The sequence below is a fragment of the Anas platyrhynchos genome, chromosome 30 (genome assembly GCF_047663525.1).
Source record: "Anas platyrhynchos isolate ZD024472 breed Pekin duck chromosome 30, IASCAAS_PekinDuck_T2T, whole genome shotgun sequence".
NCBI lineage: Eukaryota > Metazoa > Chordata > Aves > Anseriformes > Anatidae > Anas > Anas platyrhynchos.
The window spans coordinates 2,416,295-2,431,795 of NC_092616.1; the positions used below are offsets into that span (position 1 = coordinate 2,416,295).

General features: G+C 51.9%; 3 protein-coding genes across 3 annotated transcripts in view; 1 reads left to right on the plus strand and 2 right to left on the minus strand.

Annotated features, from left to right (window-relative positions):
• LOC113841163 (uncharacterized) overlaps positions 1 to 15,501 on the minus strand; it is a 249,639-nt gene that overhangs the window by 207,267 nt on the left and 26,871 nt on the right. The window lies entirely within an intron of this gene.
• Positions 3,641 to 4,585, plus strand: LOC113840811 (olfactory receptor 14C36-like). The gene has a single exon (XM_038171836.2). The coding sequence runs from the start codon at positions 3,641 to 3,643 to the stop codon at positions 4,583 to 4,585; it is 945 nt and encodes a 314-aa protein (XP_038027764.2).
• Positions 6,997 to 9,041, minus strand: LOC119714823 (olfactory receptor 14A16-like). Its single transcript, XM_038171845.2, has one exon. It carries the CDS (start codon positions 9,024 to 9,026, stop codon positions 7,968 to 7,970), a length of 1,059 nt encoding a protein of 352 aa, XP_038027773.2. The 5' UTR covers positions 9,027 to 9,041; the 3' UTR covers positions 6,997 to 7,967.

Sequence of the window (15,501 nt, forward strand, 5' to 3'; positions counted from 1 at the left end):
GAGGGCAGGGAAGCCAAGCAGCTGGGATCCTTCCCCAGGGAAGGGGGCATTGACAAAGCAATTGCAAAGGGGGCACAAATCCTCCCTCTCTTGAGGTAACTCCTGTCAGGTGTAAAGGAAAGGTATCCCTTCAAGGAAGATGTTGTATGTCACCCAGGCAAATGGACAACTAGGGAGAGAGGCAGCCCATATCTGATGGAATTGGCCATGCTGGAGGTGATTTATGGTGATTTATGCACATTCAACAGTTTTCTACCTTGCATGGTGCCTCACAGGATCCTTCAATTGTGGGGTTGCTGAGGGTCGACGTGCCAGTAGCTACCCAAATGGTGCACCAGTGGCATTATGGCACCATCCAAGACTCCCTGATTCCCATATATATGCAGATTCATCAACTGCAGAGCCAAGGACTGATCAGCAAAATTTGTTCACCTTTAATAATCCCATAGGGTCAGTGCAAACATGTAATGGAGATCTGAGACTAACGGTGGAGTATTGTGTCTAGAATGAAGTCACACCAAATTCAACAGATCCTCTATAGTCTTCTCTCCTTATAGTCTTAGCTCTAAGAGCATTTAAATGATCTCTTACAGCACCTGAATGCTGTTGTCTGATCCCTTCCTGGGATCATAAGGACCCAGTACCTTCAGGCCAGAACACTCTCCCTGTACCCTTGGATGCAGGCCCCTAGGTCCCATGGACTGTTAAGGGTGTAGTTTGCAAAGTAACCACGGATTTTATCCCCACCCACCACCTCTTGTAGCCCTGCAGAGTCCTGCCTCAAGGCACAAAGGGCAGGGAGACCTGGCTGGTGAGAGCTGAGGCCCTATGGAGATGTCCGAGACACAACAGCCATTTCAGCCAAGGGCCGTGTAGAAGAGAAAGGAAAAAAGAGAACATTTAAAAGAGAACAAAGTAGGTTTAGCTCTGCCTGTGACACATGACTCCTTTTGCTCTGCTGAAAGCCTCTGCAGGCTGCCCTGCACATAAGGAGTATGGACAGGTTCAGTTGTCCTACATGTTGGCATCTGCTGCCTTTAGTTACCCAAAGGAATGCCTCCACCTGACTCACAGAGAATCAAGCACAAATTTCAGTAGGTATTTCCATCTGAACAGCTCCTGCCTGTCCTCCATCTCCACTAAGGAGCTATTGTAGCTTAGTAATTCACATTAAGGTGCCTATGTTGGGGACACCTGAACTGGGGGTAAGAGGAATCCCAGCTCCTATGGGTCTGTGCCAGACAGGGGAGGGAGCTGAGACTCCTTCCAACCCCAAGAATTACAGCCAGCATGAGATACCTCAACTGACTCTGCTGAATTCTTTCCTCAAGTGCGGATGAAGGTCAGACCCTGACTATGACTCGATGTCCAAACTGACACTGGGACAAGATGTGATTGTTACACTTAATTGGTTTTCTGTTAGGAAAAATGAGCCTGGTGTGAAGAAGTGTGTGTGCCCAGGGGAGGGAGGGAGCCCAAGGGATTCCTCCAGGCTGTTTCCCGGAAGGTTTCCCTGCAGCCCCAGGGCCATGTGCAGGGAGCCTGGTGGGGAGCAGAGCAAGGGAGGCCTTGGGCTGGGCCTCTGCTGCTGAGCTGGGCCCAAGGGGAGCTCGTGGCAAGCGGACAGCACTGCAGAGAGACAGCTCTGCCCAGGAGCAGCTCCTGTGCACAGCGCAGCAGGGCTGGGGGCACTGCCTGCAGCTGGCACTGTGAGGACAGAGAAGGGAGAGTTGTTAAAGACTGCATGGATTGTTAGAAAGCTGAGAGTACACTGGAAAAGCAATGCTTGCAACCCTTAACACGGTAAGTCTGAGTGCATTGCAATGCACTGGAGTATCCTGGATGTGCCCTAGACCGGGATTATTGCAGAGCAGATGAGGCTGTAGACAGAGAGTGTTTATTTCTTGGAGAGAAGGACATGCTCCAGCACAGGGGTTCCCTGCCATAGGGTCATTGTCCAGGCCCCAAGGGCTCCCTTCTCGTGGGCCAGCTGCAAGCTGTGAAGCCGGGGGTGCAGGCAGGGGTGTCCAGGGCTGTGGTGCAGAGCAGGGTCCCTGCTGTGCCCCAGGGGCTGTGTGCCGGGGCAGGGCCTCTGCCGCCTGCCAGGCTCAGCACTCAGCCTGCCCGGGGAGCTGCCCAGGGCGCTGCGGGGAGAAGCTGCAGGTGGAAGGAGCCCCCCGGCAGGGCAGGGTCCTGCTTCTGGTGGGAGGCTGCTACCTGGGGCAGCCTGCTCACAGCTCCACAGCATAACCAGGGTGTATCCAAGGGGGCTTTGCAACAGCCGGGATAAGGTAGGGAATTTAAACTTCAGTCACAGCTTTTGTGAGCCTCCTGAACTTTCAATCTTCTCTACTTGCCTCAGATTTAATAGAAATATATGCTGTTAGTTCCAAGAAGTGCCTGAGACTCCATGATGGCTGAGAGGTTACAAGGATATTTTCTTTCCCTTCAGCCCCTAGAAAGCTCCACCACCTCACATGCAGTGTCAGCAGGGTCTGTGTGACCTGGGCTCTAGGACATGTCCCCAGCGAGCTGCCCCTGGGCAGAGCCCTGCTGCCAGGAGGTGTCTGCAGGGCAGAGCTGAGCACCCAGCAGGTGGGATGGGGGCTGTGAGCTGCAGGCAGGAGGCGTGGGGACAGAGACCCAGCTGCAGGCAGGGACAGCTGCAGGCAGCAGAGCCATGGGCAGAGAATGGTAGGACAGTGTTAGCAGAGTACTCTGCTACCTGTCTGTCTGTCCCCTAGCTCACAGGATTGAGGACGTGACTCATAACTTCAGCAGCAGAACCTCCAGCAGAGCAGAGTCTCCTGAGTTCTTGTCAGTCCCTCCCTGGCCTTGCCTCCCCTGGCAGAAGCCCTCTGCTGTTTCTCTCTGCTCATACACCTAGTGTTGTTGTATGGCTCCCTGCAGATCTGGCATTCAGCTGCAGCTCAAGCTCTGACCCTCTTGGCCCCACCACGCAGATCTGCCCTTAGAGGAGAAGTGCCCAAACCCCCTTCTAAACTCTGGGGCTTGGGGCAATGCAGTCTGTAGGGAAGGAAAAAGCTGAATCATTTTCCCAGACATTCTGGAGGCCACAATCATTGAGCAGCTCAATGTGGGTAACTCGACTGAGCCCTAGAGGAATCTGGCTGAGACCAGGGTAGATGGACAGACTGGCTATCCTCACTGCACTTCACAAAATCCTCATAGGACATTCACAAAATCTCACCTGGAATGTAGGAAAAATGCCAGGGTTTTCTACCATCAAAAAACTCAGAAGAGTGTCACAGATGCAGTTGAAACAAATTAAAACATAAATGCTGTTTGGCAGTCAAGAGTGTTGAGAATGGTAATGCTGGGAATTCTACATACATCAGAGGTAGATTTAATTAGAGGTCACTCCTGATTTCTTTATGTTTAGACTTGTAAGCAGGCGTGACTCCTCCACAGTCCACAGCAGTGTCCCCTGCTCCCAGTGACACCTTCCTCCAGCAACATCCAAAGCTCAAGCAACAGAGCAGCAGGAAAGTCTCAGAAATGGTAAAGTCACTGTGTGGGTTTTTCAGTGAGAAGTGGAGTAGGTTTTTCTCAGAGATGTCTCTCTTAATTATCGTGGTCTTTTCTTCCTTGGGTAGTCCCCGTTGTCCAGGAGGATCAGATGTCCAACAGCAGCTTCATCACTGAGTTCCTCCTCCTGCCATTTGCAGACACATGGGAGCTGCAGCTCCTGCACTTTGTGCTTTTCCTGGGCATCTACCTGGCTGCCCTCCTGGGTGACGTCCTCATCCTCACCGCCATAGCCTGCGACCACCGCCTGCACACCCCCATGTACTTCTTCCTCCTCAACCTCGCCCTCCTCGACATGGGCTGCATCTCCACCACTCTCCCCAAAGCCATGGCCAATTCTCTTCATGATACCAGGGCCATTTCCTATGAAGGATGTGCTGCACAGGTCTTTCTTTTTCCTTTTCTCATGTCGGCAGATTTGTTTCTTCTCACTGTCATGGCCTATGACCGCTACGTTGCCATCTGCAAGCCCCTGCACTATGGGACCCTTCTGGGCAGCAGAGTTTGTGCCCAGATGGCAGCAGCTGCGTGGGGCAGTGGATTTCTCTATGCTCTACTGCACACTGCCAATACATTTTCCCTGCCCCTCTGCCAAGGCAATGCTGTGGACCAGTTCTTCTGTGAAATCACACAGATCCTAAAAATCTCCTGCTCAGACTCCTACCTGAGGGAAGTTGGACTTCTCGCATTCAGTGGCATTCTGGTTTTGGGGTGTTTTGTATTCATTGTGCTGTCCTATGTGCAGATCTTCAGGGCTGTGCTGAGGATCCCCTCTGAGCAGGGACGCCACAAAGCCTTTTCCACGTGCCTCCCTCACCTGGTTGTGGTCTCCCTGCTAGTTAGCACTGGTGTATCTGCCTACCTGAAGCCTCCCACTATCTCCTCTTCATCCCTGGACATGATAATGGCTGTTCTATATGCAGTGATGCCCCCAGCAGTGAACCCCCTCATCTACAGCATGAGAAACCAGGAGCTCAAGAATGCCATTAGGAAAGTGATGTCATGGATGTTTATCAGGATTTGCTCAGGAAATTAATTGGACCCTTCAGCAGCTATAGACTGCTTCTTTTGCTTCTTCTACACATGAATTGTGGTTTATGTCATGACAGGCTAAGCCTGGTTTTACTTCTAGAAGACTTTTTTTTTTCCATTTTCCCCTTGTGATACTGTTTTCCACAAAGAAATGCCATTCTTCATCCCCTTGCACTTAAGTACCAACATATCTTATGTGACCCTCAGGCTCTGCATAAACAAGGAGCCAGTCTCTCTGTGTATTTAAACAAAATAAATGAACCTACAGCAAATTCTTTTTCTGGATCCCACTCTCAGCAGAGCAGAGACATAATGGGACCAGCGAACCCCTTTCTGGCTGCCCTGGCCCACGGGCTGCAGGAGCTGCCTGCAGACCCACAGGGATGGCACGGAGGGACTGCAGGCCTCTGATGATCTGCTGCAGAGAAGAGCAGGGGACACCACAGCAGGGTACGCTGATCTCTGTATGCTTCTGCCATGGATGTTTCCATCTGTGGAGCTGAGCCCTCTATGCCCCAGGAGCTAGTGTTCCCTTCAGAGGGGCCGGGGCTGTGGTGGCAGTGCCCAGAGCCCTGCAGCAGCCTGCAGTGGGCACTGCCCTGGAGCCACTGCCACTGGGCTGGGCAGAGGGCAGGGAGGCGGGCAGAGGTCAGGAAGGTGGGGAGCCGGGCTCAAGGCCTGTGTCAGGGCAATGGCCAGCCCTGCCAGCCTCTGTCTTGGCCCAGAGCCCTGCAGACCTGTCTGCAGAGCCCTCATGGGACATGGCTAGGTCAGGGCAGGGGCCATGGGATGGAGGAGGCTGCAAAGACAGGAGGGCCATGGTGGAAAGGGACCCTGATGGTTCCATTGGGATTGTAATGGGGAGAGATCCACCCAGCCTTGAATGTGCACTGCCATATGTGGTGCCTTGGCAGCACGGCTGTGGGACCATGTGTGGGGCAGTGGGGCTGGGACGCTGCAGGGACAGGGCACTGAAAGGAGCCACAAAGGAGCTGTCAGGGCATGACAGCAAGGACAGGCTCCAAAAACAGAAATTTATGGTGGAGATGGAGATATGGTTTTAGCAAGGGCAGAGCTCACCTGCAAGTGGTGTTACCAAGAAAAGTCAAGAGCAAAGAGAAGAGCTTCTGCTGGAGCTAAGGCTCAGATTTCTCACCCAGCTCACCCAGGGCTCGTCCTGAGCAAGGCGGCCACGAACCCTGCCTGCCCTCCAGCCTGCCCCACGCCGCCAGGTGGCTGTAGCAGAGGGGACCCCCAGCCAGCCTCTCGATGGGGCTCTGCCAGCCCCTCGCCCTCCCCTCTGCAGTGACGTCATTGCTGCCCAGGGGGCTCTCTGATGCGCGGGATGATGTCACAGTGCCTGCCGGCCAGCCCTTCTGAGGGCCAATCAGGCTGCTGCAGTGGCAGTGACCTCACTCCAGCCCCCTCCCCACGGCCTGCCTCTCCCCTTCCCTCTCCCCTGTCTGGACCCCGGGGACAAAAGTCGGTGTTATGCAGCAGCTTTGCAGTGGTGGCCTCCGTGGTGGTTTTGCCAGGGAGGACATCTGCCCATGTGCCAAAAGGACCTACTACCACCAAGATGCATTTGGTGTTTCAAACTGTCACTGGCCTTGCAAAGTCTTTCTGCAGTTGTGCCCAGGGACCTTCACTCCATTGGTCCTGGGCTGGGGCTTTCACTTCAGCTGAACCTGTGTTGGTTGTGGCACAAGCAAGACGCCTCTTACAGCTGCGCTCTGCATCCTCCTTCATGGGAGGGCACCACTCCGTGTCCTTCTCTGTGCTCACAGTGTTTGTCTTAGCTCACGGATGAACCGGATTTAATCTGCTTGAGTCTTCTGAGGCCCAATCCAAGGCCTATTGCCTGCTGCACTGTCGTAGTTTAACCCGGCCGGCAGCTAAACACCACGAAGCCGTTCGCTCACCCTCCCCCCTCCCTCTCTGGGACAGGGGAGAGAAATGGAAAGTGAAGCCCGTGAGTTGAGATAAAGACAGTTTAATAAAACAGGAAAATAATAATAACAATAATAATAATAATAATAATAATACAATGATGACAATAGTACTACTACTAATAATATGTACAAACAAGTGATGCACAATGCAATTGCTCACCACTCGCTGACCGATGCCCAGCCTCACCCCGAGCAGTCCGGCCCCCTCCCCCTGGCTAGCCACCCCTATATATTGTTTAGCATGACCCCAGATGGTATGGAATACCCCTTTGGCTAGTTTGGGTCACCTGTCCTGGGTCTGTCCCCTCCCAGCTCTTACTGCACCCCCAGCCTGCTCATTGGCAGGACAGAGCAAGAAACTGAGACGTCCTTGGCTTGGTGTAAGCACTGCTCTGCAACAATTAAAGCATCGGGGTGTTACCAGCACTCTTCTCATCCTAAGCCAAAACACAGCATTCCACCAGCAACTAGGAAGAAAAATAATTCTGTTCTAACTGAAACCAGGACATGCACCTACCGCGCAATAACTATTACTTCCCCATACTACGCTGATTGACCTGATGAGTCTGTTCATATTAATTGCTTTTAATTTCCCTAGTTGGAAGGGGACATATTCCCAGACTGGGACAAGCTGCTGAGCTCTGCCACAGCCACTCACAGTCACCTGCTATTGAGTCTTTCAGCCTCAGGTTGTCACACGTGACTCAAGACGAGTTTCTCAGGGTCTCAATGGCCATTTCAAGTGTAGTGAACTCCAGCAATCCACTGGCAAGTGTGCCAGGATGCATGGTGCATTCCCGCAGGAATCCCTCACAGAACCTATGGTTTTATCTAGGCCACAGTCTCAAGTTCCCAGACTGCAGTGGCTGCCTTCCAATGATTGTGACTTATGTTAGACTCATAGAACCATAGAACCATAGTGCCATGTAGGTTGGGAAAGACCTGTCACATCATTTGGGTCAGGCCAAAGACGACAAGCTAACAAACTCTGACCTGTATACAGCTCTTCCTGATAAATTCGGCAGTGGCCTTGTGTTCCTTTTGTTTCCTCTTTAACTGTAACTTCAGCAGGAATAGTTCATCTTGGTACCATGGCACAAGCATACAGAGGTCAGTGTCCCCTGCTGTGTCCCGTTCTCCTCTGCATCAGACCCTCAGAGGCCTTCAGCCCCTCCGTAGCATTCCTGGGGGTCTTCAGGCATCTCCTTCCACCCAGGACCAGGGCAGCCTGCCCTGACCTGCTGCAGAGAGAAAAAGGTTTACTATTCCTGTTTATTAATCCACTGAAAATAGATCTCAGAGAAAGAAATTGCTCCAGCTTCATTTATTTTGATAAAATACACAGAGGGCCTTTTTTTCACTGAAACCATAGGTCACACAGACAAGGGAATACTCAGGTAGAAGGAAGTGAAGGGCTTTTCTGTGTAGACAACATTACAACAAGGACACAAAGGAAAAACAACCAAATAAATCAACAAACACCAAAGAGAAAGGCAAGAGTGCCTGTCGTGACATACGCTGGGAGTCATTTGCAGAAAAAGGTAGACAGTCTGTGGCCACAGATAAAAACCCAATCAACAGTTTCCATATTGAATCCCTGAAATCCTGGTTCCTCATGCTGTAGATGAAGGGGTTCAATACTGGAGGCAGCACTGAGTACAGAACTGCCACAATGAGGTTCAGGTTTGGGGAGGAGATGGAGAGTGGCTTCAGGTAGGCAAATATGACAGTGCTGAAAAAGAGTGAGACAACAGAGAGGTGAGGGATGCATGTGGAAAAGGATTTGTGCCGGCCCTGCTCAGAGGGGATCCTCAGCACAGCCCTGAAGATCTGCACATAGGACAGAACAATGAAAACAAAGCATCCAAAACCCAAAAAGGAAGTGAACGTGAGAAGCCCAGCTTCCCTGAGGTAGGAGTCTGTGCAAGAGAGCTTGAGGACCTGGGGGATTTCACAGAAGAACTGGTCCACAGCATTGCCTTGGCAGAGGGGCAGGGAAAATGTATTGGCAGTGTGCAGCAGAGCATAGAGAAAGCCACTGCCCCAGGCAGCTGCTGCCATCTGGGCACAAGCTCTGCTGCCCAAGAGGCTCCTGTAGTGCAGGGGCTTGCAGATGGCAACGTAGCGGTCATAGGACATGACAGTGAGAAGAAAATACTCTGCTGATATCAAGAAGATAAATGAAAAGACCTGTGCAACACATCCTGCATAGGAAATGGCCCTCGTATCCCAGAGGGAATTGGCCATGGCTTTGGGGAGAGTGGTGGAGATGCAGCCCAGGTCGAGGAGGGCGAGGTTGAGGAGGAAGAAGTACATGGGGGTGTGGAGGCGGTGGTCGCAGGCTGTGGCTGTGAGGATGAGGCCGTTGCCCAGGAGGGCAGACAGGTAGATGCCCAGGAAGAGCGCGAAGTGCAGGAGCTGCAGCTCCCGTGTGTCTGCGAACGGCAGGAGGAGGAACTCAGTGATGGAGCTGCCGTTGGACATCTGAGACATCCTAGACACAGGGATGATCCAAGGAAGGAAAGACAGTGATAATGAGGAGAGGGATCTCTGAGAAAAACTTAATCCATGTCTCACTGAAACCTCCTACAGTGACTTTCCCATTTCTGGGACTTTTCTCCTGCTCTGTTGTTTGAGCTTTGGATGGTGCTACAGTCAAGTGCTACTGGGAGTAGGGACACTGCTATGGACTTTGGAGGAGTCACGCCTGTCCTACAGGTCTAAACATAAAGAAATCAGGAGAGACCTCTGATTAAATCTACCTCTGATATATGTGGACTTCCCAGCATTACCATTCTCAACACTCTTGACTGCCAAACAGCATTTGTGGTTTAATTTGTTCCAACTGCATCTGTGACACTCAGAGGAGTCTTTTGAGGGTAGAAAACCCTGGCATTTTTCCTACATTCCAGGTGAGATTTTGTGAATGTCCTGTGAGGATTTTGTGAAGTGCAGTGAGGATAACCAGTCTGTCCATCTACCCTGGTCTCAGCCAGACTCCTTTAGGGCTCAGTCGAGTTGCCCACAGTGAACTGCTCAATGATTGTGGCCTCCAGAATGTCTGGGAAGATGATTCACCTTTTTCCTTCCCTCCAGACTGCATTGCCCCAAGCCCCAGTTTAGAAGGGGGTTTGGGCACCTTTCCTCTAAGGACAGATCTGCGTGGTGGGACCAAGAGGGTCAGAGCTTGAGCTGCAGCTGAAAGCCAGATCTGCAGGGAGCCATAAAGCAACAACAGCAACACTAGGTGTAGGAACAGAGAGAAATAGCACAGGGCTTCTGCCAGGGGAGGCAAGGCCAGGGAGGGACTGACAAGAACTCAGGAGACTCTGCTCTGCTGGAGGTTCTGCTGCTGATGTTATGAGTCGCGTTCTCAATCCTGTGACCTAGAGGGCAGAGAGGTGCCAGACTACTCTGTTAGCACTGTCCTACCATTCCCTGCCCATGGCTCTGCTGCCTGCAGCTGTCCCTGCCTGCAGCTGGGTCTCTGTCCCCACGCCTCCAGCCTGCAGCTCACAGCCCCCATCCCACCCGCTGGGTGCTCAGCTCTGCCCTGCAGACACCTCCTGGCAGCAGGGCTCTGCCCAGGGGCAGCTCGCTGGGGACATGTCCTAGAGCCCAGGTCACGCAGACCCTGCTGACACTGCGTGAGTGGTGGTGGAGCATTCTAGGGGTTGAGAGGCAGGAAAGGGACTTGCTAGGGTTCCTTGTAATGCTGCTTGTGAAGTCTTAGATGTAAAAGCCCCTATCCTGAAACAGCAGACTTTATTTCACTTCTCACTGAGGCAAAGAAGAGAAAAACGTAAGCAGAGAGTCTGGAAAGCTAAGAGTGAACAGGAATTCTCACCTTTATCCCTGCTCTTTCAAAGTCCCCGTGGATACATCCTGCCTGCACTGTGGAGCTGTGAGCAGGCTGCCCCAGGTAGCAGCCTCCCACCAGCAGCAGGACCCTGCCCTGCCGGGGGGGCTCCTTCCACCCCACAGCTTCTCCCCACAGCGCCCTGGGCAGCTCCCCGGGCAGGCTGAGTGCTGAGCCTGGCAGGCGGCAGAGGCCCTGCCCCGGCACACAGCCCCTGGGCCACAGCAGGGACCCTGCTCTGCACCACAGCCCTGGACACCCCTGCCTGCACCCCCGGCTTCTCCTGCCTCCACGAACTGCGGCTGCATTGCCCTCCAGCCAGAGACTTACCGGGTGCAGGGCTGGGAAGTCTTCTCCCCCAGTGAGCTCTGGGCATGCTGCCACTTCTGCCTGCCTTTAAGCACTGTGTCTCTGCAGGCAGTGCCCCCAGGCCTGCTGCGCTGTGCAGAGGAGCTGCTCCTGGGCAGAGCTGTCTCTCTGCAGCGCTGCCCGCTTGCCAGGAGCTCCCCTTGGGCCCAGGAGCCCGGCCCAGCTCAGCAGCAGAGGCCCAGCCCAAGGCCTCCCTTGCTCTGCCCCCCACCAGGCTCCCTGCACATGGCCCTGGGGCTGCAGGGGAACCTGCTGGGAAACAGCCTGAAGGGATCCCTGGGCTTCCCTCCCTCCCCTGGGCACACACACTTCTTGACAGCAGGATCATTTCTCCAAAAAGTCAGGCAGCAGAATCCATTAAGACATCTCATGCTGGATTTTAATCCTGTGGCTAGGAGGGCACTCAGCTCACACCCATGCCTGCCCAAGGCACATAGGAACTGGGATTCGCCTGCCCTCTCTTCAGGTGTGCACCACATGGGCAGCTGCAGGTGTGCTCCTTTTTTCATCTCCAGGATCATTAATGGAGATGGAGGAAATCAGGGGGCTGCAAACACCTGGTGACATGTCAGGGGGCAGAGGTACGTGCAGGCATCTGCAAACTCTCATGGAGGTACTATGAGGGACAGGGCAGCACATGGGGACATCCCCTTGGAGGCTGGTGGGCGATGCCTTTGGCCAGCTGAAATGACAGCAAATGCACCCATTTAGGACAACTAAACCTGTCCCTCCTCAGTAGGCTCAGGGCAGCCTGTAGAGGCATCCACCTGACCCAATGGAGAACTGTGCCACAGGGAGAGCTGAGTCTCTTTCTCCCTCTTCTCCATCTGGTTTTCCCTCCATCTCCAGGGACTGTAACAGCATTTGGCTCATGGACATCCCTATATTACCTAATGAAATTCGGGGCAGCTGCTCCATTTAAAGCCAATTCCAGGCCTGCAGTTCTACCTGAGATGCCAATGCTGCCCAACACCACTACAGCATGCAGCTGACATGGGCAGCACAGGACCCACAGGACAGCTCTGGCCATTCACAACTGGTACTTAAAGGACACTCCTGAGGGCATCTCTGGTAGACGTGGTGCTTATGAGCAAGTGACTGCTTCTCAGAGAGCCAAGGTCTGTCCCACCTCTATTCGGTAGAGGCAGGTAGTGCAGGGATATGAGGCACATCACACAAGAGTTTCCACTTGTGTTGTTCAGCTCGCAAACATTTCTGCTTGTCCTGGTTTCAGTTAGCACAGAATTAATTTTCTTCCTAGTAGCTGGTGGAATGCTGTGTTTTGGCTTAGGATGAGAAGAGTGCTGATAACACCCCGATGCTTTAATTGTTGCAGAGCAGTGCTTATACCAAGCCAAGGACATCTCAGCCTTTTGCTCTGTCCTGCCAACGGGCAGGCTGGGGGTGCAGTAAGAGCTGGGAGGGGACAGACCCAGGACAGGTGACCCAAACTAGCCAAAGGGGTATTCCATACCATCTGACGTCATGCTAAACAATATATAGGGGTGGCTAGCCAGGGGGAGGGGGCCGGACTGCTCGGGGTTAGGCTGGGCATCGGTCAGCGAGTGGTGAGCAATTGCATTGTGCATCACTTGTTTGTACATATTATTATTACTTTCCTATTATCACCATTGTATTATTATTATTATTATTGTTATTATTTTTTTCTTATTATTATTTTCCTGTCTTATTAAACTGTCTTTATCTCAACTCACGGGCTTCACTTTCCATTTCTCTCCCCCGTCCCAGAGAGGGAGGGGAGAGGGTGAGCGAACGGCTGCGTGGTGTTTAGCTGCCGGCCGGGTTAAACCACGACAGTCTTTTTGGCGCCCAACGTGGGGCCCGAAAGGTTGAGATAACGGCAGATCTGACCAGAGTGTGTTAAACTAAAATTGGTGTAAGGATTAGACCTGCTTAATAGTCACTTGTCATGTTGCTGATTGCTTTAATCTCAACTCTGCTGCGCCTGTTTTCCAAATTGAGTATTATAGTACATTATTTTCCGTATTTGCTCTCTGTCGTGTTGTTTATCCTCTCTGGGCCCTGGTTTCAGATCATTATGGTACTGAGTGTTGTAGCAATGGCTTATGAGACGATAAGATATCTGGTCATGACTCTAACTTGGTATTTATACTCAGTAACATCATCGACTCTGTAGTTTGGAAACTGTATCTTGGGAACTATTAGCAATTATACCTATTGTTTTTCTCCATTAGGGAGTCAATCTGTGGAGGGGAAAGGGGAAGATATTTTTTCTTACTTGACTACTCTCCCTTTCTCCTTCACCACCCCTGTATCCTCCTGGATCACTCTCCCTTCCTCCTTCACCACCCTCTTATCCCCCAGCCTGCCCGTTGGCAAAGCTGGCTGAAAGCCGGTTTTGCCATAAAACAAAATAAAGTCAAAGGACCTGCACGAGAGATCCAGTTTTTAGGAATAAAATGGCAAGATGGACGTCGTCAAATCCCAATGGATGTGATCAACAAAATAACAGCTGTGTCTCCACCAACTAACAAAAAGAAACACAGACTTTCCTAGGTGTTGTGGGGTTTTGGAGAATGCACATCCCAAATTACAGTCTGATTGTAAACCCGCTCTAACAAGTAACCCGTAAGAAGAATGAGTTTGAATGGGGCCCTGAACAACGACAAGCCTTTGAACAAATCAAGCAGGAAATAGTCCATGCAGTAGCCCTTGGGCCAGTTCGAACAGGACCAGATGTAAAGAACGTGCTCTACACTGCAGCCGGGGAGAACGGCCCCACCTGGAGCCTCTGGCAGAAAGAACCTGGGGAAACTCGAGGTCGGCCCCTGGGGTTTTGGAGTCGGGGATACAGAGGATCTGAGGCCCGCTATACTCCAACTGAAAAGGAGATATTGGCAGCATATGAAGGAGTTCGATCTGCTTCGGAGGTGGTCGGTACTGAAGCGCAGCTCCTCCTAGCACCCCGATTGCCAGTACTAGGCTGGATGTTCAAGGGAAGGGTCCCCTCTACGCATCATGCAACTGATGCTACATGGAGCAAGTGGGTTGCATTGATTACTCAGCGGGCTCGAATAGGAAACCCCAGTCGCCCAGGAATACTGGAAGTGATCATGGACTGGCCAGAAGGCAAATACTTGGGGATATCATCAGAGGAGGAGGTGGGTCGTGCTGAAGAAGCCCCACTGTACAACCAGTTCCCAGAGAATGAAAAGAAATATGCCCTGTTCACTGGTGGGTCCTGTCGTATTGTGGGGAAGCATCGGAGATGGAAGGCTGCTGTATGGAGTCCTACACGGCGAGTTGCAGAAGCTGCTGAGGGAGAAGGTGAATCGAGTCAGTTTGCAGAAGTGAAGGCCATTCAGCTGGCTTTAGACATTGCTGAACGAGAAAAATGGCCAGTTCTCTATCTCTACACCGATTCATGGATGGTAGCAAATGCCCTGTGGGGATGGTTACAGCAATGGAAGCAAAACAACTGGCAGCGCAGGGGCAAACCCATCTGGGCTGCTGCATTGTGGCAAGATATTGCTGCTCGGGTAGAGAACCTGGCTGTGAAAGTACGCCACGTAGATGCTCATGTGCCCAAGAATCGGGCTACTGAAGAACATCAAAACAACCAGCAGGTGGATCAGGCTGCTAAGATTGAAGTAGCTCAGGTGGACCTGGATTGGCAGCATAAAGGTGAATTATTTATAGCCCGATGGGCCCATGACACCTCAGGCCATCAAGGTAGAGATACAACATACAGATGGGCTCGTGATCGAGGGGTGGACCTGACCATGGACGCTATAGCACAGGTTATTCATGACTGTGAAACATGTGCCGCAATCAAGCAAGCGAAACGGTCAAAGCCTCTTTGGTATGGAGGACGATGGCTGAAATATAACTATGGAGAGGCCTGGCAGATTGACTACATCACACTCCCTCAAACTCGCAATGGCAAGCGCCACGTACTTACAATGGTGGAAGCAACCACCGGATGGCTGGAAACATATCCTGTGCCTCATGCCACCGCCCGGAACACCATCCTGGGCCTTGAAAAGCAAGTCCTATGGCGACATGGCACCCCAGAAAGAATAGAATCAGACAATGGGACTCACTTCCGAAACAACCTTATAGACACTTGGGCCAAAGAACATGGTATTGAATGGGTGTATCACATACCCTATCATGCACCAGCCTCCGGGAAAGTTGAACGATACAATGGCCTGTTAAAGACTACCTTGAAAGCAATGGGTGCTGGGACGTTCAAAAACTGGGATACGCATTTGGCAAAGGCCACCTGGTTAGTCAATACTAGGGGATCTACCAACCGAGCTGGACCTGCCCAATCAAACCTGTTACGTACTGTAGATGGGGATAAAGTTCCTGTAGTGCATGTAAAAAATATGCTGGGTAAAACAGTCTGGGCTACTCCTGCCTCAGGAAAAGGCAAACCTATTTGTGGAATTGTTTTCGCTCAGGGACCTGGATACACTTGGTGGGTGATGCAAAAGAACGGAGAGGTCCGGTGTGTACCTCAAGGAGATTTAATACTGGGTGAGAATAGCCCATGAACTGAATTGTACCATGTTAAATAGTATATTATACTGTATGTTATCACTACCATGATTACTATAGGCGACTAATTAGAATGTATGGAAAAGAGTGTAACCTGAGCATGACATAAATGGTATGGAATAAGGGGTGGATAGATGTCCTGGTTTCAGTTAGCACAGAATTAATTTTCTTCCTAGTAGCTGGTGGAATGCTGTG

Coding starts and splice junctions, on each gene's coding strand:
- LOC113840811 (XM_038171836.2), top strand. CDS start 3,641: ATGTCCAACAGCAGCTTCATCACTGAGTTCCTCCTCCTGCCATTTGCA.
- LOC119714823 (XM_038171845.2), bottom strand. CDS start 9,026: ATGTCTCAGATGTCCAACGGCAGCTCCATCACTGAGTTCCTCCTCCTG.